Raw genomic sequence first — 24190 nt, forward strand, 5'->3', positions numbered from 1 at the left:
TAATGCCCTCACATGAGGGAGAGTCACAGTCGCCAATTTCGACAGCCCGTGCTGTCGGCCAGGGCCCTCGCGGACGCTCAGCGCACTGGCGCAGCAACTTTAACTTGGCGTACTTGTCGGACAACTTCATGTTTCTAGTGAGGCACAACAACTAGTGATGCGATTGTTATGGTTCAATCGGACCAGGTATGGTTTACTAGCACAGCGCGCTAAGTTTAGTACTGTAATTGAGCACAAGTGCCGTAGGCCAAAAGTGGCATCAGTATTGCAAAAAGTAGTAATAATGTTCTATGAGTGTACCCAATTTGTTCTACTGGTGTGCTGAATTATCTGGCAAAGAGAACACTAGAACATTGATGTTAAACTCATCTGACTCATGACTATTTGGCTTGATATCAAGGTTCTCTTACAGCAACGGTGCCCAGACCTTTTTACCCCAAGATCTACTTTTCAAGCAGCCAGCCTCTCGCGAGCTACCGACGGGGGTTGGGATGATGACGATGCTCCCAAATCGTTTAAAGGTTAATGTTATGTTGCCTCCCATATTTAAGAGAAACAGAATTAGCTTTTTGTGCACTGCATTGTCAGTGCTTTCATCTTGGATTAGGCTGTGCCAAGGTGGAATTTTAAAATGACACACCATCTCATCCTGCACTACTTTGGCTTCAGACCAGACGCACGCAGTTTAGAGGGAACATTGGCTGACGTCTTTTTTTTTTTTTTTTTTTGGCACGCCGTCCCGCAACCGACCAAGACTGCCTCGCGATCGACGGCATTGAGCACCCCTGTCTTACGGTATTATCATGTGCAAAAGAGCTTTCCATAATATCTACTAGTGGTGAGCCCCCCAAACCCCCCCAAAAAAAGAAATCACTGCCTAAATACAGTTCAGTTTATATAATTTTTAATTAAGAAGTTTGTTATGACATTTACTTTTATTTTCAATTTACAATAAAAAAAATCTAACTACCTTTTTGCTTTGCTTGTGATATTTAATTGCAGGGTTTGTATGACTTACAACATTAATGACGGCACTTTTTAGGATGAAAACCTGTCCGATTTCTGATGTTTTTTGATCACTCCGGCCTACGATGTCATTTTATTGCTGGAAAGCAAAGATTTTTTTTTTTTTGCAAAAACACTTGGGAGTAAATTGTTTGAGAAGCACTGTGTTACAGGCACCACAGTATCACTTCGTTTCGGTTGAGAGACACTGAATGGTATAAATTACACATTAAAGTAATAGCTGGCGAGCTGCGAGCTGGGGGGAAAAAATACACTCAAGCAAATGACCCCCAAATGGTGTTCCTGCATTACAGTGTAAAACAAAGAGGTAGAGTAGAGCTAAAAGCTGCTCTCATTCATCCAGTTCAAGTATGTTATTGGACTTTTGATTAGTGAGCGACAGCTTCCACTGAACGACAAGTGAAGGCACGCCTGAGCCTTACTGAGGATCCTCAAGTTCCACGTAAGGCAACACCAGCGGCAAAGTGTCCGCATGGCGTCATCAAAGTGGACCTCTGGCTCGAAATGATTGAACAATTACCGCCACGGTTAATTTGGCCCCAATGGGGAAGTCCACTTTCCTCCTTGAGCCAGCATGCCTTCGCTGTTTGACTTGGCTCTTGTGACTCCGCGACGGGGCTTTCACGTCAACTCGGTGGCAGCGGGGCTAAACAAGATGCACTTTTCATGGCAAAATGGTTCCCATCGCGGCATGCTCATCGGCACCTTTAATCTGCCTGCCGCGCGCCGGCGAGGAGCGAGCCGCCAGGCAGCGTGACAGCCGCTTCCAGCTTTTGTCTGCGACCAAATGAAAGGGGGCCGCTGCTTATCTCGCTCCCCACCACCACCACGCGCCCCTCAATCTTTGGAATTTTACATGAAAGTTAATAATTGGCTTTGGTGCCATGTTTTATTTACAATTTTAGCTCATCATTTTGGGGTAAAATGAGCAGCTGGAGGAATTTGTTCCGCTACTCAAATGAAATTAAAGACGAATTATGTATATTTTTTCATTTTATTATTCAACAGGGGTACTCCATTAATGTTTCTGGGTGTCAGGAAAAGACTCGCGTCTATCATACAGAGGCTTTGTGGTCCCTCATTTAAAAGTCAAGCAATGTAGGCATTTTAGTTTCAAACATTCATACTGGACCTGATTTTATTTACAAGTGAATCCCAATAAATTAGTTGCGAAACACCAAATTTTTTTTTCCAGAGCGTGAATTCAAAAAGTGAAACTCATACATCTATATAATCAGTACACCCAGTTATTTCTTTTAATAATTTGGATTCCTATATCTTACAAAAACAAACCAAAAAAAAAAAAAAAAGAGAAAGCATGAATGAAATTAGAATATAACAAGAAACAATTTAAATGCTTTTAAATGTGGAATTGGGGTACTGAAAAGTGACCTGTTTCTTTGGGCTTCAGGTACTTTGCAAATCCTTCATTTGCTAAGAATGGGTCACAGGCATCAAAAGGGAAAAAAAACAAAAAAAAAAAAAACAAAAAAAAAACATACCTTATGGAGTCAAGGATTCGGAAGTGATGCGGAATTAGTAACATTTCTGCTAGACAGGCAAGTTTTTTGCCTCTTTTTGATTTAGAATTAATTGCAGAGTCCAAAAATAAAACTTTAAACAGGTAACATTTGTTCAGGGTGTAGGCCGCCTTTTGCCCGAAGCTTGCTGGGATAGGCTAAAGCTTTCCCGCAACCCTTGTGAGGATAAGCGGCTTGGATAGTGACACGACAGATAACATTCAGTGGCACTGTAACACAATCACAAATGTTATGCTGTCAACGTGCCAGCCTTAGCTAACATCAGCTAGTTTATGATAGCTTTTTAATACTCGCGCTTATACCTTGATGAAGCTGGACAGCGTTCTGTTAGTATCCATCACAACTGGAAACTTTCATAAAACGCAGGCTATTATGAACGGCGATGTTTGTGCTCATGCTCAGTGAGGGGCGGAGCTTTGGTAAAGGACTCGAATGACGGGGAAGGATTAGTGTAGTGGGGCTATGTTAAAATCTAGCTAGTGGTATTAAAACTGCAGACTTCCCTTTTAATGGATCGATATAGTACATATTTTTGAATCCGCTGACTTAAAAAAACAAACAAAAAAAAAAAAAACAGTGACAACGTTCAAATTTGAGACGCACATGTACAAACTAAAATTTATGTTTCCCCTAAGAAAGCAGCCTGAATGAAATAAATGCATTTGAACTATGAACTCCCCAATAAAAAGCTGATAGACAATTTCCCATGAAAATGCAACTGAATGAAGTTAAATTGCTTCCATGTGAAGGACCTTCATGGACTCTGATATCATTGAACTGGTGTCGATTTGTCCGTAGACGCCCACTAAGAACGCCTTGTGAAGCAAGATGTCTGCATGTTCTGGAGAGAAGAGGAAGGAAAGGAAACACTCACATGGTTGTCGACTGGAGGTGGAGCTGCGTTCACAGCAGTCCCGAGCAGAGGAGTCCTCGTGCCGACGGGGACGCCTCATCTTACCTTGGCAGAGCAGCACGTATTCCGGAAGATTCCTCAAAGCAGTCTGCACCACGTCGAAGTCGCTGCTGCCCATGCAGTACATGAACGTCGGCAGGAAGTCATTAGCCAGGCTGCAGGACGTAGATGCGCACGTCAGGTCAAATGTCACATTAATTAGTACATTTTGGATCTACCTTCCTCTTTTTTTTTAAATTACAGTAAAGCCTCGGTTCTCGAACGTCCCTGTTTTCAAAGAAATCGGTTTTCGAATGAAAATTCAAAGATTTTTTTTGCTTGTTTTCGAATAACAATCTGTTCTTGAACGCCCCCACAAAATCCAGAAATAATATAATGCGCGCAGCACAAGCAGATGACCCACCTATGACGTGTTTTGTTATTGTTAATTCGAACGCCCCCCCCCCCCCAAAAAAAAAAATAAATTGGAATGATATAACACGTGTGGTGCAACCAGCGCACTTTTGCTATTCTGTATAACGCAGCCTCTGTACACAGACGTGTCCCGGTAGTGGCTGTTGTTTTTCTTCTTATCGAAGACTACCGTATTAACCCCCAATCATTGCTCCAAAGATTGAAAGTTGCTTGTTTAAAGTTATTCTTCACTTTTTTTAAATAAAAAAAGTTTACAAGGCTGGGGGCCGAGTGGCTACAGATATGGCAGTGCACTCCCAGCTTAGCGTACTCTACTACTAAGGCATACAGTTTGAGCAAAAATAAACACATTTCTTAAATTATTTTATTGTATAAAGTATTTCAACTATACATGTATTTCTAGTATGCAGTTTATTATCAGGAAAAGTGAAAAAAGTGCTATAAAAAGCCACATTTTTTTTTCAGGTTTGGAACGCATTATTTCTTTTTCCATTCATTGTAATGGGAAACATCGATTCAGTTTTTGAACAAATCACTTCTCGAACCGTTTTCTGGAACGGATTGTGGTTGAGAACCGAGGCATCACTGGAGAGTCAAATTCGGTTGATTGAGACTTTACCGTGGATTATTCTGAATGCAGCGAAGCGCCAGGCTGAAGGCAATGTTCCGACATAACTCCTCCGAGGACATCATGAGTCTCTGCAGGTCATTCTGTATGAAGCCCAATGGTGAGAATATACATGACATTCTAGACAGTTCCTATTGTTTATTAGGGGTACTCTAAACGGCATGTTTTAATATCAATTTAGGATGAAGAATCGTGGGTACCACAGTTAACTAGCAGTTAACATATCTGCCTCACAGTCAAGTGGTCTTTGCGTTTGAGTCACAGTTCAGGCCCTCCCATGTGGATTTTGCATGTGCACGTGTTGGGTTTCTCCCATAAAATGCAAAAAACAGGTGCAAGGTGTTGTGGCTGTGAGGGAGATGCGGTAAATATTTGTCCATTGTGAAAAATATGATAGTCCACATATTTGTGGATTCACCAATTCACCCCAACCCCGCTTATTTTTCCACATTTCCCCACTTAATGGCCTGATCTGTTTTTTTTTAACCTAATCACCCACCTTTTTTTGTAAGAAAAAAAAAATGGAAGTTACAGTGTCATAAAAAAAAAATCTATTCAAATGTCAATAATTGACAAAACGGCACTTAATTTTTTTCCCAACCATTTTTGATTTGGATAAATCTAACAAAAACATTAAGCACAAACTTTTTGTTGAGTCATTTGTATTTGACTTTCTTATCTAGGTGCAACTATCATTTGGCAGGTGAAAATATTTAACCCAGAGGCCTGTGCTCTCTTTTCTTTTATTTCTTTAGTGACTCACGGTGAAGTACTGGATGATCTCCGGGCTCCTCCTCGACTTCTCATCCACCTCCGTCAACACTTCCAGCACATCTAAAGGAGGAGGAAAAAGCAAAAACCGGTGCGTGCGTCACCGTCAATCTACCGCGCTCGGCGCTCTCTCCGGCCAAAGCTGCCGAGTCAGCCTCACCCTCCATGGCCTCGCCTCTCGAAATCTTCCTCAGATACGTCGTCATGTCGGCGCTGCTCAGTGGAACCGATGCAGAGATATTGACCAGAGGGAGAGAACCGGCCGCCATCTCATCTGGGGAAGATGAATAATGAAAACTGCAATCTAAAAGGGTGATGGATTATGTTATGAATATGTCGAAGGAATCCTTTCAAAGTTTACCATCTCCATCTTCTGTGGAGACCTCCGTGGAGGAGCTTTTTACAGGGAGAGTGAGCCCGGCCAGCAGAGACTTGAGCTGGACCAAGTCTGGATTTTCTGCACTCATGCTCCTGGAAGAAGAAATTCCAAAAAAAGGGAAAACAATATTTTCAAAAAGCACAGGTTTTTATACAGCTCTTGTTCTTCATCAGTGTTTCTAATAATAGAACAAAAAATAGAATTACACGTATTACACATACAAAATCTTCTATCTTATAGCTAACGTTTATGTAAAACGCTATAGATAGGCGGACAAAATTAGCATAGAAGTTGTGGCATAAATTTTTAAATAAAAACTTGAGTACAAACACACAGCAACATATAAAGAAACATGACAATGCCCACAACTAAATACTGTTTCTACTCTTTAAAAAAGTTACTATGAACTGTTACTATGTTTCACTTTTACTAGTTACTATAAAGCGCTATGACAAGCTCCTCAGCTGACTTCAACATAGTTCCTTGGTTGCAAGATGGCACCAAAGCAACCCTTTTGCCCCTTTGGCCCAAGCACAAAAACAACAGTTAATCTTTTCAAAGAGTCACAGAATTCTGCGAATATGCGGCAGTTCACTTTACTAGCACGCTCTGCGTACTCACTAGTAAGATCATTCAGACAATTGATAGAACAACTGTCTTACTAGTCAATTTTTTCCACTACGAGTACCGCTTTTGGCGTGAAGATGGATTTTGATCAAATGCTCAAACCCTTCAATATCAAGCTTCAGGTTCTACTAGTACACTTCTTATTCCGACTGATAAAACAATTCAGGCTACTAGTAGAAAATCAACAGTACACCAGTAGAATGTCTTACTACGACCATTTTCCATTATTAGTACGACTAGTATGATATTAAGATGCTAATCAAGGAGATCAAATCTAAATAAATGTTTGGGCAAACATTTGATATCCTTGATAGAAGGCCCATGTTCTGTGTACTAGTATGCCCTTCGTCACAACTAGGACCACTTTGGAATAGTAGTATGACAACTACATGCTAACCTTGATACAAAACTGGGGGGGAATTGATTTGTGCGCTATTAGTACTATTAGGGATGCACTAAATGCTAACGAAGGGCGAATTTTTCAATTTCCTTATCATTTTTGTAAAAGTGTTATATTTGAGTGTCGCTTATGCTATGTTCAAAATAAGATTTTTTTTTTTTAACAATATTTAAAATATACACCGTATCACAACAGAAAGATGGATTGGCATCACTAGTTTTGATTGGGTACATTTGCTTAAGATGCCGTGACTTACTGCAAGATGTCAGAGTGCCTCTGCAGGTACGGGATGGCGGCCGCTGCATCGTGGGTAATGTACTTTTGCGTGAAATGGAGGAACTTGTTGATGAAGACCAAGGGGGAACGACTCCTTTGAAAGTTCTATAAATCAGAAGAAAGACACCGCTGGAAAACTCCACAAAGTCGAGTCAGGGACGCGTGCAGTGTGGAATAACCCTCGGACCACGAAAACGGAAAGCTCAATGCTGGTACTGGAAGCTAGGTTTTAGTTTTAAAAAACACAATATGGAGTCACGACTGAGCGCAAGTGTAACCTAACGTAACCCTAAAAGTTGGCTTCCGGTATCAGTGTCAAGCTTCTGCTCATTACGGTGCGGCATGCACATCGGGATGTGAGGCAAGTCGTCCACACTCCACTCAAGTCTTGCCAAAGCCACTGGCTTCCACTTCAGCACTTTGTCACCAACCTTAAGGACCTTCATGAAGGACAGGAGGCAGTCTTGAAGCGCCCTCTGGTGGTCACTGTGAAAGACGAGGGGCTGCAGGAGTTCCAGGATGGCGAGCACATTGCTGAAGAACATCATGTGGTTCTGTTGCCGGAACTCGCTAAAGTTGAGGTGAATGCGGCCGTGAAGGAGGCCGGCGATCATGGGCAGGTGCCTGAACAAGAAGGAACAATAATGTTTTATACTTTGAGTTTGAACAAAAATAAGCAGGTGAAGAAAGCGCGGAGGTGTTTGTCACCTCAGCAAGAGGACGGGATGCGACACGGCCAGTTTCCTACAGGCGAGGTTGGCGTCAGAAATGCGTCCCTCAGCCGATTTGGATTCAGCTACATCGGCGAGGAGCGTGACCAGACGGTGGACCAGCATGTCAAGCTGACAAAAAAAATAATTACAAGAAAATCTCCAAAACTTCCTTCATCAACAAACACTAACACCAAGTAAACAAAAAGACTGAGGCTCCAATTTGCCAGTAGTCATGCACGTGCCAAAGCTACAGCTGTTCCTTTGACCCATAACAATGTGTCCATTTGGGGCAAGATTTGACCCTTGAAGCCGTTCATTCTTTACTATACAAAAAACAATTCCGAGTGTCCATATTTGATCACAGTTAGGTTCAGTGCTATTACAAGAATAAAAAGATAAAATTATAAATATCCAAGATATAAAATTAGATATGGAGGAGTTAAAAATTCACAATACAGTGAGACTGCAAAAACTCAACTGTGATATGACGGAAAGAAATGGGCATTAAATAAGAATTAGGTACTTGGAGCTTCAGTGTAAATCCAACCTTTGTCACCTCGGGGGCAAGACAAACAGGGATTCGAACAAAGTGGCTTTACCTTACAGCTGCTGCCATCCGCCGTCCCCCCGCTGCTGAGCGTGCCCTCAGGCAAGGCAACGTGCTGGATGACCTCGGGGAAGTGGAGGTAGATTTGCACAAGCAAGTTCTGGCAACGCTTACTCATGGCACTGATGGGGGGAAAAAAAACAAAAAAACTTATCCACATGCAAAATGACCACCCCTATTAATCCCTCCATCTAGCTGGGGTTGAACATTGGTATTAATATTAAGTTGACAGTTTTTCCAGCTTCTCTGATGTAAGATCATACAGCGCAGTCATTTTCCTCGTGTCCATTCACAAGTGACAACAATTCAAAAGCACTGACACAAGCTGAGCGCATGAAAAGCAACAACAGTGTTTGCCTTCATGTCTGCCGCAGTTTCATGGAAATCCTCTTAAGACAGGCCGCTCACAGGGCGAGAGCTCAACTCCGCTAACGAGACAGTTTATTGCAGCCAGAGCGACCTTGAGCGCCAGCTAAGAGGCGCTCGTTTGCTGCTGTGTAATTGGAATCAACAGCAGCTTATCTAATAAAACATACACTGAACACAAGGCCGAGCATTTTTTTTTTGTTCTGTTTATCCGGGTGTGTTTTCACCAGCCACATCTCAGCTGCACTTAAGAAAAATACTGTAATTTGCCAGCTAATTTTATTTGACCTTGGCCGAAGTTTCCTCATTAAAGCGCTTTTAATAAGTAGAAGACACGTTGGTGAAAAGGAGGGTTGGACTCCACAAAGAGTTGCACCCTGATCTCTGACAGCGGCTCACAACACAGGCGAGTTTAGCGCTTGAGCCTTAATCCTCTCGGCTTCATTATAACAGCACTGAGCTTTTAAAGAGATCACGGTGTCGACGACTTCTGCCGGTTTTAATTTCACACCAATAGACCTAATTATCGGGTTTTTTCCTGGTCTGCGGCGTTGCGGCTTGACAGAGGAAAGGCTACAAAGTTCATCGGCAAGGGGGAAGGAACATCAGGCGTGATTTGGCAAAAGTTAATCAGCAAAGAGATATTAAAAACACGCTGGATGGGTTGAGTGGGGAGAGCAACAATGGATATACTGAAACATCCAATAAAATTTAATACAAGGGCTGTATCAATTTTTGCCCAACACTGGCAAGAACTTGGGGAAACAAACCATTAGAAACAGTTCTCAGTAAAACAGGAGCAGAATCTACACCACTGCAAGCAACCACCATGAAAATAAATGTAGGTGCAATAACATCATAAGTTCATCAATTTCAATAGTATAGTAATAAATAAATAAAACAGATTCATTAAACACATTGGAAAATACTTTTCAGAAGAATTCTTGTCTTTTTTTTACATTAAGAAAAACATTTTTTATAAAAATAGTTTTGTTTGCTGTAGGATATAGCATAATCATCAAAACTATATAAAAATAATCTCTGTATTGAGTATTTTGGTGAACAACAAATTCTTATTTATGATACTGTAATTTATTGATACACGTATTATTTTTAAGATACAGTTGTATAAGTAATTGTATATAACCGTTTTTGTGCTGATAAGTACTACGTATGTATTATGCGAGGCCTCAACTGATACATTTTTAGCAAGGTCTACGTGGTGCACACCAACCTGTCCTCCCACTTCTTGGTGCAGCCGATTAGGTACTCGGACACCTTCTTGATGTTGTCCAGGTGGCCGTTGCAGTAGGAATGGAGGAGAGGCAGCCGGGCCTGGATGAGAGAGCAGGACACCTCCTCCTCCGGCGGGCTCCCCTCGCCACGACAGGTGAGCTCCGACTCGGCCAGGATCAGATCCACGAGGCTAATGAGCTCCTCGGAGCTGAGCTGCATCACAAATTTCTCCGTTTTCTTCTGTACAGACACCAACAAAATAGTGTGAGACTTTTTTTTTATTTCTTTTTTTTGACAATTGGACTTGTCTAGTTTTGGAACAGACTTGAGGGATCTTCTGGTCACGTCCTTGCCAGATGCGCGGGATGTGACTGCACGCCCACAGGAAATCCAGAGCTGATGTTGGGTCCAGTCTGAAAAGGGATTGACACCATGTTCAACGCACAAAACACACACCGTGGGTTACGACATAGTATTACTTGTACTCTACTTGTAGTCTTTGGGCTTGCTGAGCAGCGTGCTGATACACTGCAGCAACGTGGACCAGTTGGACTGATGCGTGAGCAGGGCCAGAAGGTAAGGCCTATAGGCCGGAGTACCTCGCGCCTGAGAGATAGGAAGGTCTATCAGGAAAGAAAACCACTATAGTGTGACACGATAAAGGGAAGCCTCTCACCTTATTGAGGGCAAACAAAAGTTTCTGCTGAAGGTCGGGACACACGGATGTGACCTCGGGGTCCAGATACTCCATCCAATCCACTAGTAGACCCGAACTCAAGCCAGACTTAGTCAACTCGGAGCTGCCAGGAAAGGGAAAAAACATAATAATGTTGACACAAGCTGCTGCTAGAGGAGATGACAAAGCCAATTGAGCCTATGAGCGCCTCTAACATCTTGCCGTCCGTGTTGAAAACAGAATCGCGAAACTCACATTGAATTTGCGTCGGGGTCCTTCTTCACGGCCCGCTCTTCACTTTCTTGCAGTAGCAAAGAAATAACCATGGCAACCGGGCCGGCCATCCCGTTTTGGGTGCTGACTGTCATCAACAGAGACAACAGCTCCTCCAAATATGGAGACTTGGCCTCCATCAGCCCTTGTAAAACTGAACAATGACAAATACAGCAAAAAAGTTCAGTTCAGTAGCAGCACAGAATTTCAAGAGGACAAATCTTCTTATCATTGTCATACTATAATTACAACCTTTTCCGATAAGCTCCGCCTCCGCGTTACATCTCTCGCCGTCCTTCAGCATCGCTATGATGGCTCTCAGTGGCACCTCAGTGTCGCCGCAATACGCCAGTGCCTCAGCCAGGTGGAGGAAGCCCGAGCGTACTGAAAGGAAGGGGGCAAGAAATTAACTGGAAACCTCCGTCCATCCATTTAACTACACCGCTTATCCCATCGAGGGTATCCTGGACCTGTCAATCACGGGAATATATACAAACGTCAATTCAGACTCACAGGTTGACTGTGAATGGCCAGTCAGGTGGTTGTATTACAACACCATCGGTGACTCACTTGAAAAATAATTCACACGAAATGTTCATCGTTTAAAAAGATGGAGGCGCTCACCATCATTGTGCCTGTGTGTGTGAGAGTTTTGGCCAATAAAAGACTTGAGGAGAGTCTTTAGTGGGCCCGCCTCCACAGAGGGATTGTCAAGCCAGATGAGCATCTCAACGTTGACTTTGAGGAACAGGGAAGAGAAGCCGACGTCATGCGGCACGAGGCGCTGAGGGTAGAAAAAAATGTCACCACAGTGGGATAGAATACATAATAAAAAGTTGATTCGTGTATTTATACCTGGTAGAGGTGAAGCTGGCGCATGAGTGGGCAAGCGAGGGCGTGATTATGATGCATGGACAGAACGATGGGGCCGGCATGGGTCGAGCTGAGCAGGGCGGCGATGGCCTGGATGAGACGCAGAGCCAGCCCGGCCTGATGAACTTGACCTTGCTTGGCCTGCATCAGTTCTTTGGCCAGAGCCTGCTGCAAGGTAAGGGAGAGCCGGCCGGGGGGTGGGCTGGGCCACCGGGCCTCTGCCTTCAATGGGAATATCTGCGGAAGAACAAGTCCATTAAAGCAGTGCCAGCTGAGAAACCCACCACAAGAATCATTTTCATATTATGGAACCCCCTGGAAGACAGTCGCAGTCATTTGCAGTGAAGAAAAAAATGCACGACGAATACTATTGAGTTGTGATTTATATTGGAAACATCATAACTCAATGTGTGTGTTTCCTACCCTAAGCATCAAGCCCGTCAGGTCATCATCTGGTCCGACTGTCGGAAGCTGCGTGGCTCCTCTCATCTTAACAGAGCCGTGAGGAGCCTCCACTGCAACTTTGGTTCTGCTCGTTTCAGGAGCATCTGTTGGATGGAATATCAGGAATTAGAATATTTTCATTTATTTTTGACAGTGACTTTCACTGGAGTAATCTGAGTTAAAAAGGGTTGAAGGCGATTGACCTCTCTGCGGTGGAAGGAATGACATCAGCAATCTGTGAAAAGCGTGCCCCCCGGTGGCACCTCGCTCATGCTGCACCTCCACCAGGTGAGCCATGTAGTCTGTCGCAGAGGAAATACACAACCCGAGGCGAAATCAGAAAAGGAAGCTATCCATTGGGAGGATTACCTAGAGCAGCCTCCTACCCTTGTCCATGATATTCTGCTCCAGTGCCCGTTGTTCGACGGTGACGGCCTGGTCCAAGTACTGGAGCAGTTTACTCATGCTCGAGACGGGAATTCCAAAGGACTGCACAAACAGTAGCAATTGCTCAGGTTCCAGGTCTTGCAAAGCTGAGGGTGAAAGGGACACAATGTTAAGTTTACAAAAAAATAAATAAATGAATAAGACAAACTACACATTGTGGTCAAAGCAGTACCTGCATCCACCAATCGAGGCACCTCAGACCGAATCATCCTCAGTTTCAACCAATCAGGTAACAGCAGGGCCTCCTCTGACGTGTCTACTAGAAACGCAGTTGGCAATGGTTTCTTGTCAGGGAACCAAATGTCCAAAAGATTGTAGAAGTCACTTTCTCCTGTATGGTCACACAACACAAATCTTTTTGTTAATTATTGTTGGACAACTACGTTGATTTGGTTTTAGTTTGTTTTTGGAAAAAAAATAAAAAAGCTCTCATTCATTCAATAATAAGCAGGTTGTTTTATTCAAGGACCACCTTTAGGAGGGCCCAGAGTCAGAAGGATGACCATCGCGTGGACAACAAGGATGTGCATAGTGGCGGTCTCCCCTGTGGTCCAGCGCAGAAACACCTGATCTTGAGACTCTGACTAAAAATTACATAAAAAAAAAAAAAAGAAAAAGATCCAACAGTTGATCAAGTGAGAAAGATCAAATTTCATGCGTGGGGCCGGAGGGCGCATGTACCCAGCTGTACAGATCCTCCCCATCTTTGGTCTTCCTCATCCTCCTGATGTAAGTGGAGAAGATGGAGAGGAAGGCGCTGAGGACAGCCTCCGACTCCGGTCTGCAGGAGTGCTTGGAGAAGAGGTTGTTCATGATGGTGGAGCGTTCCACAATGAGCCGGGCCACATCCTGCAAAAAAGCGAGAAGTTTGTCTTCATGTGGCCAAACCCAACTCATTTGTTTTTGCAAATTGTGTTTGTGGCGCTGCACATCTGAGTAATTACCAACGCCAGGTCATTGTGAGAAGCCTGTTCCTCCACTGGTGCATACTGTGACAGGTAGATAAGATAAGCGCTGATGGTCTGAGGGTCAGTCTCCATGTGTATGGCCTTGATTGGACAGAACATGCGAGAAAAGCTTTAAAACACAAATTTTCCACTGGTGATCACCTTCTAGTGTTTACATGCTTGTAATGCGGACCTGCTGCAGGGCGGTGGATGTCATGCCGCGGACGCTGTCAAACATGGGGAGCTTGGGGAGGTCCTGCAGCAGCCACTGGTACACAGGCAGGAGCTCGGCATCGGCAGAGTCCTCCTCCATGGGCTGGTCCCGTTCCTCTCCGTCCTTCAGGCCTCCTTCAGTCAGTACCAGTGACAAACCCTGCAGATGAGTGCGCAGTGAATGGTGAAACGAGGTTTTCAGCACAATGAGCCCGGAGGTTATTGATTAAAGCAAAAATACCTTCATTGCCAGGACTCTCGAAGCCACCTGGGAGGAGCTGAGGCGGCGCAGGAAATAATCCAGAACTTCGCATGTCGTCTGCTCATCGGCCTTGGGACCCAACAAAAGGTCCTGGAGCCGTCCGAGGAGCTGTCTTTGTTTTTGCTGTCTCTATTGTGGAAAAAAAAAAAATTCAATTAAGATTGGGTGTAAAGAGACCAAACAAAAACAAAGTATCCATGGCAGTACCTGTCTTCTCTTGGCTTTCTGCTCTTTACTCCCTCCCTCGTCGTCGTCATCTATTTGCAGGCTGTCGTCCGCAGCGTCGTGCAGAAGGAATTCGCACAGGCACTGCACTGGTAGCACATCTAAGGACCCCTCGCTGGACTGGACCAGATCTGCCAACCATGGCATGGACTGGGAGGAAGCCTGTACGAGGAAGTTGCATTAGAGTGGCAACTCTGCACAAACCAGCTCTTGTAGACACTATTTATTTTAATTAACCATTTTCCATATCTTTACTAACATTAATTCAGCATGGCAGCCTTGACTTGTGCTGCCATCTAGTGCGTAACTACCTAAATGCCTACTTACCTGTCTCTGTATGATGTTGAGCAGGAAATCCGGGTTGCGGCTACGGCATAGAAGATGGCCGAGACGGAAGGACTGGTTAAGGGCCTTCACTTGTTCCTGAACCTGAGGCGGAGGTCGACGAGGCGGACCCCTGAGCAAAAACAAACCACCCACCGTTTAGTCTGTATTTACTACTACGTTGATCGTGTCATGTGGGCTTACTGGGGGTCCAGACTGGTGAGCTGGGAAAGCAGCAAGCTGTTGCTCTCCGTGATAGTCTGCTTGGTGGACGCGGCGGCTAAGTGGCTCTCGAAGGCCAGGATCTCCTGCTTCTCCCGCTGTGAGATCTGCAGCTCGCGCCCGATCATCTCCGTCTTCGTGTCGTCATCCGCAACGGTGCACGGCGGGTACGTGTAGTTGCTACGGGGGTGTGAACGTTTAGGTCAGGGGTCTTGAAAATCAGGAATAATCAGAGTTCTTATGAGGAGGGGCCTACTTGGTCATAACCATCTCCATGAGCATTTTCAGGGTAGGGTAACCATCCCAGGCAGTCAAACCTGACGATGAAAATAAAAAAAATATTAAAATAGACAGAGCAAGTGAGTTTAGTTTTTTGATTGCCATGAGGGAAAATACATGTCTTATAACACATTCATTAAGATATTTTGACCAGTTTTTATGCTTCTGACATTTTGCTTATCAGACATTTCTGGAGGTATATTGGCAAGGTGTCCCAATAATTTTACAAATACAAATGAGGGGAAAAAAAAAACAAGTAAAGCATAGTACCTATTTTCTGTGGATTGAATGCAGCTACCACCAGCAGCAGAAGCCAGGCTTTCCAATAAAGGGTAGAGATTGCCAAATTTGGAGGCTGATACCTTCAAACATTTCAGGCCATTTGTTATTCTTTATTGCAAACATGAGTGACATGCAGGTTGTTTAAAAGTCTTGTACCCTGCAGGCAGCTGGATGTTTTCAGGGTGATGGTATGTGCACAGATTGAGGACGGCGTCTATGAGCTGGATCCGCTCCACAACCAGGACCTCTAGATCTGTTTGACAAGAGGAGACATAGTCCAGATTGGGACGGTGATGTCAAATGAACATTTTAATAACAAATTGTTGGGTCACTGGAGTTCCTGAACAACATCAAGTGTGACAATAAACCAAGTATATCATTTATCAACATACTTCTGCAAATGTGTCCAGGGCTATTTTACCCCCCCAAAAATTAAAATCTCTATACCATCACCAGCTGGACTAGGCAAAGATGCAGAGCCACTTCAAATAGTAGCACTGTCTGAAAATGTATCATGCATAAACAAACACATCCCCTATGGATGCCAAAGCCAAAAGGTAAGCAGAGCTGAATTGAATCTTCCTGGATCCAAAGATTATCTTTAGCTAACAGTGCTTCAGAGTCAGCTTCAGAGATGAGGTTGCTCGGTCTCTCTATCGACACAATGGAGGTGGGGTACTGGTTTCGTGTCCAAATGCCACATGCACACAAAAAATGAATGAAAATGATGAAAATGCTTTTATCATCTTCATAGGATCTCGCTTTTCTTCTCCATAATCTGGGCTCTGCAACCATAATCTTGGGAACTGCTTTAAAATATAAGAAATTACAGAATATGTTTCATTTCCATTTCAGAGTCTGATGGTATTCGCTCACCGTCGGACTGAGCGCCAGCAGCCCTCTTGACCAGGTGGTCGGCGAGCTCCATGGCGTCCGCCGGGCCAAGCGGCAGATCGCGAGACAGCCCGATCACCAGGATGCGCATCAGCGTGTCCTCCAGCAGGGGCACTTCGGAGCAGAGCCGTAGGAAGAAGCTGAGGGAGCAGGAAAGACAACACAGTCTCGTGCGAGCCGCTCAACAGACGGGCGGGGGCGACTCACTTCCTGTCACTCTCTGGCGGCCAGTTGTCCCACTTGTAGTAAGTCTCGGGCTGCTCCGTGAAAAGCACTTTGTGAAGGCTGTGGAGATAAGAAATAGCAGAAATATGACACATTGCAAACAAAAAACATAATCTGAGACATCAATACGCACCAGTGCACGTAATCCTTGGCACCCACTTTGCTGATGGTGGGAACCACCGTGTGAAGCCACCATACGGCGTCCCTCTGGATGGAGGCGATCTGATTCTGGAAAGATCTCAGGACCTCCAGGTCTGAAACAAAGCATGTCAGCACGAAGGGTCACGTTAACGCTACTGAATGCAGGCTGACCCAGAAATTTTTACATTATTTTGTGTATATATAACAGCTCATAATCTCAAGATATAACAAGATGAAGGAAAAACTAGTTTCATGTTAAACCCAAGTTTAATGTTATTTTATTACATTTTCCATTTTTTTCCAGTGAAGCATGACATTCACAAGCAATAAAAAGGCATTTATCCAGTTTTATTTCTCCTATAATCAAGTGCAGTTGTAATGTTCAAACTGAATTTTGCATCATGTTTCAATGGCTTGCAATATTGTTTCGTATACTTTTTAGCAACAAAACCTCAGCGTTGTTACTGATGAATGCTTGGACCCTCTACATTACTGTACTTTAAAGTTAACCATTGTGCTGGTACTAGGAAAGCCAAGTTCTGTTTGATGTGGTACTTGATGTAAAAAGTTTGAGAACCATTAGCCTAGGACAAGTGGGTCACTATATATTAAAAATGATGACATTTTTTTCAGGGGGAGGTCACCCTGCATAATGCAAATAACTCACTTTTCTTCTCCCCTTTGTCCCAGGCGATGCCGGCTTCTTTGACCTGAGCTGTGATGCCCAACATCATGGAGACAGTAAGCAAATCTGTCACTTGGATGACAAATCGCTCCTTTGGGTAGGGAGACAACAAAGTCAAACTTGAGCAACCAAGCAAATGAGCTTGACCTGAAGCAGAACTGAGACACTTACTTTGAACTCCATGTCCACGTAAGTGGCTTCCTTCCTTTCCTGCATCAAACCGAAGCAGAAGGACTGGAAATTGATTTCATGTTTGGTTTGCTTGATGATCTCCCTCAGCAGGGCTCGCGAGGCACGGAGGTAGTCGTCCTTGTTGGTGAGTAGGTCCTGGAAGACCATCGCCAAGAACTACAAAGAAAAACCTTCATGTCGAGACGACCAAGATGCCACTGCAAGGAATCGGAAACTGAAAGAAGGACCTTCGGCGCCTGTTCCGGGCTGTGCTGCAGCAAGGTGTGAAGAACCTGCATGTTGTTGGGGTTCCTGGCATTAGACAACTCGTTGAAGATGACCAACTTCACCATCGTGGCTAAGTTGTCTCTGTGCGCATTCAGAAGCTCCCTGCCAGAGCAACAAAAAGCCTCCATTAAATAATATCAATATTCACTTTTGGAATAAAATGCACATTAATCTGTTCTAGCTTTCAAAATAACATTTTACGGGGCTTGGCGTAATGAGTGATGTCGGCAGCTGAAGTCAGGTTGGCCCAACTCAGTTGTTTGTACATGCATGCCTGCGCATGGGTATTGGCACACTACAGATATTTGCAAATCTTTTTATTTTGTATGTGTGTGTTTGACTCTCAATTCTGGCCCACAACACAAAGCAAAATAAAATTCATTAACTAGGGAGCCTCATAAGTGGAGGTACAATACTGCTTGCATTAAAAGGGTGTGAAAACGTGGTTGCGCAGACCTGACGCAGAGCATGTAGTGGTTGAGGAGCACTTTTGGCTTGAGGCGGATTTTGATCAGGTTGGAGATCACCTCCATGTCGTCTGCCCCGTGGGTGTTGCAGTTCATACACAGCGACATGAGGAGGTCCTGAGCCGGCCTTGTCAACTGTACAAGTGCAGAATTGTCAGAATAAAAGACACAAGACTCCACGGTTACTCCTGTGGGTCGTATGTCCATTGCAGGAAAAAGAAAAAGGTGATTTTTTTTGTTTTCATTGTTTAGACTTTGCATCTCTGATGTGATATTCCTCCTCCAAAAAAGGATTAGTAAGCATATTTTCTTTCAAGTGCCACACAGGCAAATTCCAAGCATAAGGAAGAAAATCGGCACAAATAACCTTTTATATAGAAACAGGAAAATTGAGGAACAACAACTCATTGATAAATTGACAATATATTAATTATATAATGAATCCAGTATTTTGACAATTGAGAATTTTTTTTTCCCTCCAGACATTGTTAAATCCTTGGTAATTCAGCCCCATAACAGGAATAAATCTCATATTTCTGTAGTCCTCCATGTATGCCTCATGAGTTAGTTTGAACATTCTATTACAAAAACACAGATGGAACTAGTTCTAAATATTCGTATTCCTCTGAAGTAATAAATGACTTGATCTCAGGAAACATCAAAAGAAGAAAAAAAATATTAAAAGAGACATTTATGTATGTCATAAACGGATGGGAAATTTCACTTTTCAAAACTGGGCCAATCACAATGGCTTGTTGAAAGAGGAATTGGCGAGCTGTCATGTCCGTTTTTGTTACGGGAACAGCGGGGAGGAGCATTTAGAAACATCACCCTAATATTTGGACCTCATCTTTACCTTGGGGTTCTGAAGCCACATCTCCAGCCTCTGCACGGCCATGAGCCGAGCCTCTTTGTATCCGCACGTGGCGGTCAGCAGACGCAGCAGATTACGTGACACGTTGTCCATGGGCTGCCGGCGGTTCAGCTGATCCCGCAGGACGTCCAGCACATAGTCCTCCACGCTCTCCGCTAGTTCCTCGTACCTGCGTTGAGTCAGACAGCGAGCCTTAAAAATGACATGCAATCGACTCGTTTTGGATTTTACTTTCGCATTGATGTGTTTTAATACCTCGGCATAATCTGCCCTTCATCCTCGGGACTGAGTTTCTCCTCTGCTATAAGCAATTCTGCCCGGCTGTCGTCCTCATCAGGGGTTGACGGATGAGGGCTGTTACCTAAAATAAAGTTGGCGTTTAAGTCTTTTCCTGTCTGAAAAAACAAATGTAAACACTAGAGTATCAGTCAAAACCTGCACTGAGATCTCCCGCGGCTCGGCCCGTGTCGGCCTGCAGCAGCATGCTTTTGGGGGGCACCTTGGTGCCGAAAGCCGTCTGAATGTTGTCCACAAAGTTCTTGCAGTGAGAGCTGTCCACCCAGATTCTTTCCCCGAGGGAGTCTTCGATGTACACCTGAAAATGGCATATTATATTGAAACCGGCAATCATGAGACAATCGTTAATTTAGCCATTTTTATGTCCATCCATCCATTTTCTTTGCCGCTTATCCTCACTAGGGTCGTGGGGAGTGCTGGAGCCTATCCTAGCTGTCAACGGGCAGGAGGCGGGGTACACCCTGAACTGGTTGCCAGCCAATCGCAGGGGAACTTGAGACAAACAACCGCACTCACAATCACACCTCGGGGCAATTTAGAGTGTCCAATTAATATTGCATGTTTTTGGGATGTGGGAGGAAACTGCAGTGCCCGGAAAAAAACCACACAGGCACGGAGAGAACATGCAAACTCCACACAGGCGGGGCCGGAATCAAACCCGGGTCCTCCGAACTGTGAGGCCAACGCTTTACCAGCTGATCCAACGTGCCGCCTCATTTTTATGTATGCTCATTAAATATCAATATTTTTTCGCATAGCTTTGGGTTGAATTTTAAAAGAAGTTAAATGTATATCCAATATGTTTTCTAATGCAATACGATTTCTTGTTGGTTATTTAAAAAAAACAAAACTGATTGAGTTGGAATTTGATTTCCACAGTTTTGAGAGACTCATCAGTGGAAAAGTCAGAATCAGCTTTATTGGCAAAGTATGTAAAAACACACGAGGAATTTAATTTAATTTTAAGTGCGCTCAAAATAGTGGACCATTTAATACGAAGGGATTGAAATTAACAAGGGACAATTTTGTTAAATTACTGTGACATGTGAAATACTTTTTAGACATCAAATCGATAATAAAACCTACATTGGCAGAACATTTGGATCCTTGCTAGTCATGTCAAGCTAGTAAACACCTTTCCATAACACACTCATTCATGAATCCATTTTCAGAGGACATCCTTACTTTGACAAAAATCTCAGGCCAGTTCTCGTCCTCTTCGTAGGCGGCCATCAGCAGATTGCAGGCCAGCACAGACACCAGGCTGTTTCCCTTTGCTTTAAAGTTGATGGAGGCGTCTCGACGCAGGAGGCAGCACAAAGCCTAAAGGCAATAAGAAACCAGAGAAGAGAAAAAAAAAACATTTTATAATTGTTTGGTAATCAAACAATAACGTTTTGTACGTAAACACATAAAGCCCAAACCTCTATGATTCCTTCCGTAGCAAACACGTTGGGTTTGATCTTGGCTAGGAACATGAGGCTGAGGTACAGCGTGATGTCCGGCTTGGCTCGGTTCATCTTGAGCTGCTTCACCGCGCCGCACAGCAGGCCCTCGATGCGCTCGTCGTTGCCCTCCGACTCTGCCGCCTCGATGTCGTCCAGCAGCAGTGCCGGTGAAACTGGCACACAAACAGAAAAGACAAAAACAACTTAGGATTGGCACAATTCAGAGCAGAGTGGATAGAAAAAGACGTGAAATCAGATAGCTTCAGATCATAATCATGCCTTTTGCAAATGTGAAGAACAATATTCCGAAATGAGGAGTGCAGCTTAAACACAGACATTATGTGGAACTGTGCAACTGGACCTGAAGATTTGTAACCATTTAAAACGAGTCAAACTATCACTGTAAATTACCTTCGATCGGAATAACCGATGGTTCCTTAATGGAGGGCGATATCGCCCTCTTGTCCGCAGCCGCAACATCGGCGAGGCGTCCCAGGGCACTGACCGGAGGCGTGGTGGAAAGCTTCGGCCGCTTGGTGAGGCTGGACAGACCTGATGAGGACGGGAGGGTGGAGGAAGTCTCTCGCTTGCGGTCAGCTGGTAGAACGGCGGCGGCTGGCTTCAGGAGGACGGCAGGGGCTTTAGATTCGCCGCCCTGGTTCTTTGAGCCCAAAGCAATGAAGTCTCCAGGTGGGGGATGACCTGGAATGGGTGAAAAAAGTATTTTTTGCTCCACCAATCACAGTTTCATAGGGAGAATCTATTCATTGATTCAAGGGCTGCAGCTTTTAATTGTTTTTAGAATCAATTATCTGATTGATTAATTGAATACATGCATAAAAAATGAGGTATGTGTTTCAAAGCCACATATATATTGCCAAAATCACCTCAACTTGCTTCTACACCTACATGAGAATCAGGCATTAGAGGAGCTGCTTGGGGAATCGGTGTTACTCTTTGATTCGTAGCTGTGACTCCCTATTTTAGGACTTTCAATTATTGAATCAGTAAAATTAACATTTTTTTGAAGGATCATATTTACGTACATTTTGACAAAAGTAAAATATTACTTTCCTTTTGTCCGTAAAGAAACGTTTCTTTTTAACATTCCATTGTAGGTAGTTTGACTTTCCAGTTTATTTTTATTTGTTTACAATATATATATATATATATATAGTTTTTATAAAGAAAATTGCAGAGAGTGAGGAGCAAAACTTGTTTTTATTGACAGAATAATATAACCTGTCATTTATAAACTAAGGGCAACTCCTGATTTACACAGTATTGCCCAGCCCTACTGTTATATTTCACATTATATACTACTACTGCATTATCGTCTCGTTTACATTACTTTTTGTTTGGACAAATATATACTTATATTTTATACTTACCCGATGTTTTCGCAGCACTGGGGCGGCGCAGGGCCGCTGGCTTTGGCCGATTCATCTCCACCAATTGTCTGAAATGATCGCAGCAGGTGATCCACGCGTCACGTCATCTGCTCGGATGCTCTGTGCGACAAAATGACAAATCGGTCCGATTAGCTGAACATCAGCCACTCTTCACATGTAAAATAGCACACAGAGCGTTCAAACACAGGGTCCAGAACAAGCAATAACTTCTTGTTCAATCAGACTTTAAAAAAACAACAACAAAATTAGTATGTCGTAGAAATATTTACTCTCAATTCACGGGATACTAATCAATACTGTGCTAAAGCTAAGGCTAACAACAACCATACTGCTGCTGCTAACTCACAGTCACGCCTCCAGGAAAGTTTTGAGTAAATCGAACGATGTCGGTCGTGAGAAATGAAATGTAAAACGACTCAAATGTTTTCGCAAAAGGGATTTCGATTGGTATCACATTGTGTTTAATCGTTATCGCTAAATGACAGAAAAAGGTGCTGATGGATGGAAGAGCCGAGTTACCATTGCGTCTTCCTTGCTGAACCAATAGAGCGCTGTAAAAAGCATGGTGGTCGAATGCTGCCACCTAGCGGGAGTCGGGTTAACTGGCGCTACTCGGTCATGCGCAATCCAGTCGATTCAAATCTATTTTGACGTTATTTTCTTCTCAGGGTTCCTCGGTTTATGAAGATCGGGAACACAAATCGGAGCATATTTTAAGACTCATCTATGCTAACGCAAAAGTAAAATCATACAGTTAATAAAAGTATGGAAAAACAGCAAGTACGGCGATGACTGAGCGTGCCTTCTTCCGTTGCGCCCTTTCGTAACGTGGAAATGTTGTGGCGTAACCTGAGGAGTCTCTCTCACAGCATGTTGTTTTCAGATTTTGATTCCCCCAATCAAACACTGGGTGGCAGCAGTTTCCATGATATTTGAACGAAAACCCCATTTGGTCTTGAATGCTTGTGGTCGTTCATTTCCATAATGCAATGTCATGGAAACTTCAATCGGTGAAAAATCTCCAGAATGACTCGACAGAATCAGTGAACTGATGATGTAATAGTTTTTCTAATGTGGCCCCACCCATCGTGAGCATTTGAACACGCGCAACCCCTGGTTCTTCCCTTGAGATGCCATAAAACAAGTAACAATAAATCAATATATCTCAGCACTGTAAATACTTCTAATAGTCTCACCTGACAGGCTTTGCTACTGGGTCTAGAATATATATATATATATATATATATATATATATATATATACACACACAGTATGATACAGTTTTAGAAACAAAACAAAAAAAATAAAAGGTGGAGGAGATACAGGGGGGAGTTTCCAGCCGGTTACGTAAAGTGTTTTCATCTTTTTGGGTGAAGTCAGTGGAATGTTCAGCGGTGTCATATATGGGAAGCGTTCTTACGATAGTGTAACGGCTCAGCAGCAAATCCAGAACAATGCCAAAACATCTGGACGGGGAAAATGTGAGGTAACTGTCAGCAATGGTCAGCATCAAGCCCGACCTGAAAGCTTGAAGGTGTTGGCGGCTGGGAATACGCACCAGAAGGCCTCTGGGTGCCAGATCACGTTTCCAAGTTAAAGTGAATGAGTCAGACCGTGGGGGGCGGGGGGGGGGGGGGCGAAAGGAGATTAGTGACTCAATGTTACTTCCTGTAATCCAAAACTGTTCAGACCGCACAGTTCGCAACTCTTACGGATGCCTGAAACATGCTCGACTCCCTTCGCTCTGCTTTACACTGGCAACTTCTTCACGTAAATTCTTTCGCTCTTTTAAGATAATAATAAAAAAAAGCGATGTCGTTATTTGTCTTCTGGGGAATTTTCAAGTAATTTTAAGGTGAAGTCTTATTGGGAAGCGAATAAAGTATTTTCAGGCAGAATTGACCCAAGATTGGGTTGTGATAAC

General features: G+C 43.7%; 1 protein-coding gene across 1 annotated transcript; it reads right to left on the minus strand.

Annotated features, from left to right (window-relative positions):
- Positions 1-414: 414 nt before the first annotated feature.
- Positions 415-22779, minus strand: ints1 (integrator complex subunit 1). The gene is made up of 48 exons (XM_061845006.1): positions 22613-22779; positions 22246-22365; positions 21266-21556; positions 20831-21027; positions 20592-20729; positions 19545-19704; positions 19365-19470; positions 19092-19278; positions 18225-18370; positions 17729-17870; positions 17481-17657; positions 17292-17400; positions 16617-16737; positions 16466-16543; positions 16241-16398; positions 15521-15617; positions 15353-15444; positions 15060-15120; positions 14786-14983; positions 14585-14714; positions 14240-14419; positions 14012-14161; positions 13751-13930; positions 13555-13659; positions 13292-13459; positions 13083-13194; positions 12783-12941; positions 12550-12696; positions 12367-12465; positions 12143-12267; positions 11702-11956; positions 11471-11630; positions 11099-11230; positions 10829-11000; positions 10574-10697; positions 10388-10503; positions 10223-10310; positions 9896-10137; positions 8288-8417; positions 7684-7817; positions 7407-7599; positions 6956-7080; positions 5655-5764; positions 5454-5567; positions 5286-5356; positions 4514-4605; positions 3526-3635; positions 415-3408 (listed from the first exon to the last, which is right to left on the minus strand). Exons 2-48 carry the CDS (start codon positions 22298-22300, stop codon positions 3296-3298), a joined length of 6549 nt encoding a protein of 2182 aa, XP_061700990.1. The 5' UTR covers positions 22301-22365; positions 22613-22779; the 3' UTR covers positions 415-3295.
- Between the last annotated feature and the right edge of the window lie 1411 nt (positions 22780-24190).

This window comes from Syngnathoides biaculeatus, chromosome 16 (assembly GCF_019802595.1).
Source record: "Syngnathoides biaculeatus isolate LvHL_M chromosome 16, ASM1980259v1, whole genome shotgun sequence".
Lineage (NCBI taxonomy): Eukaryota > Metazoa > Chordata > Actinopteri > Syngnathiformes > Syngnathidae > Syngnathoides > Syngnathoides biaculeatus.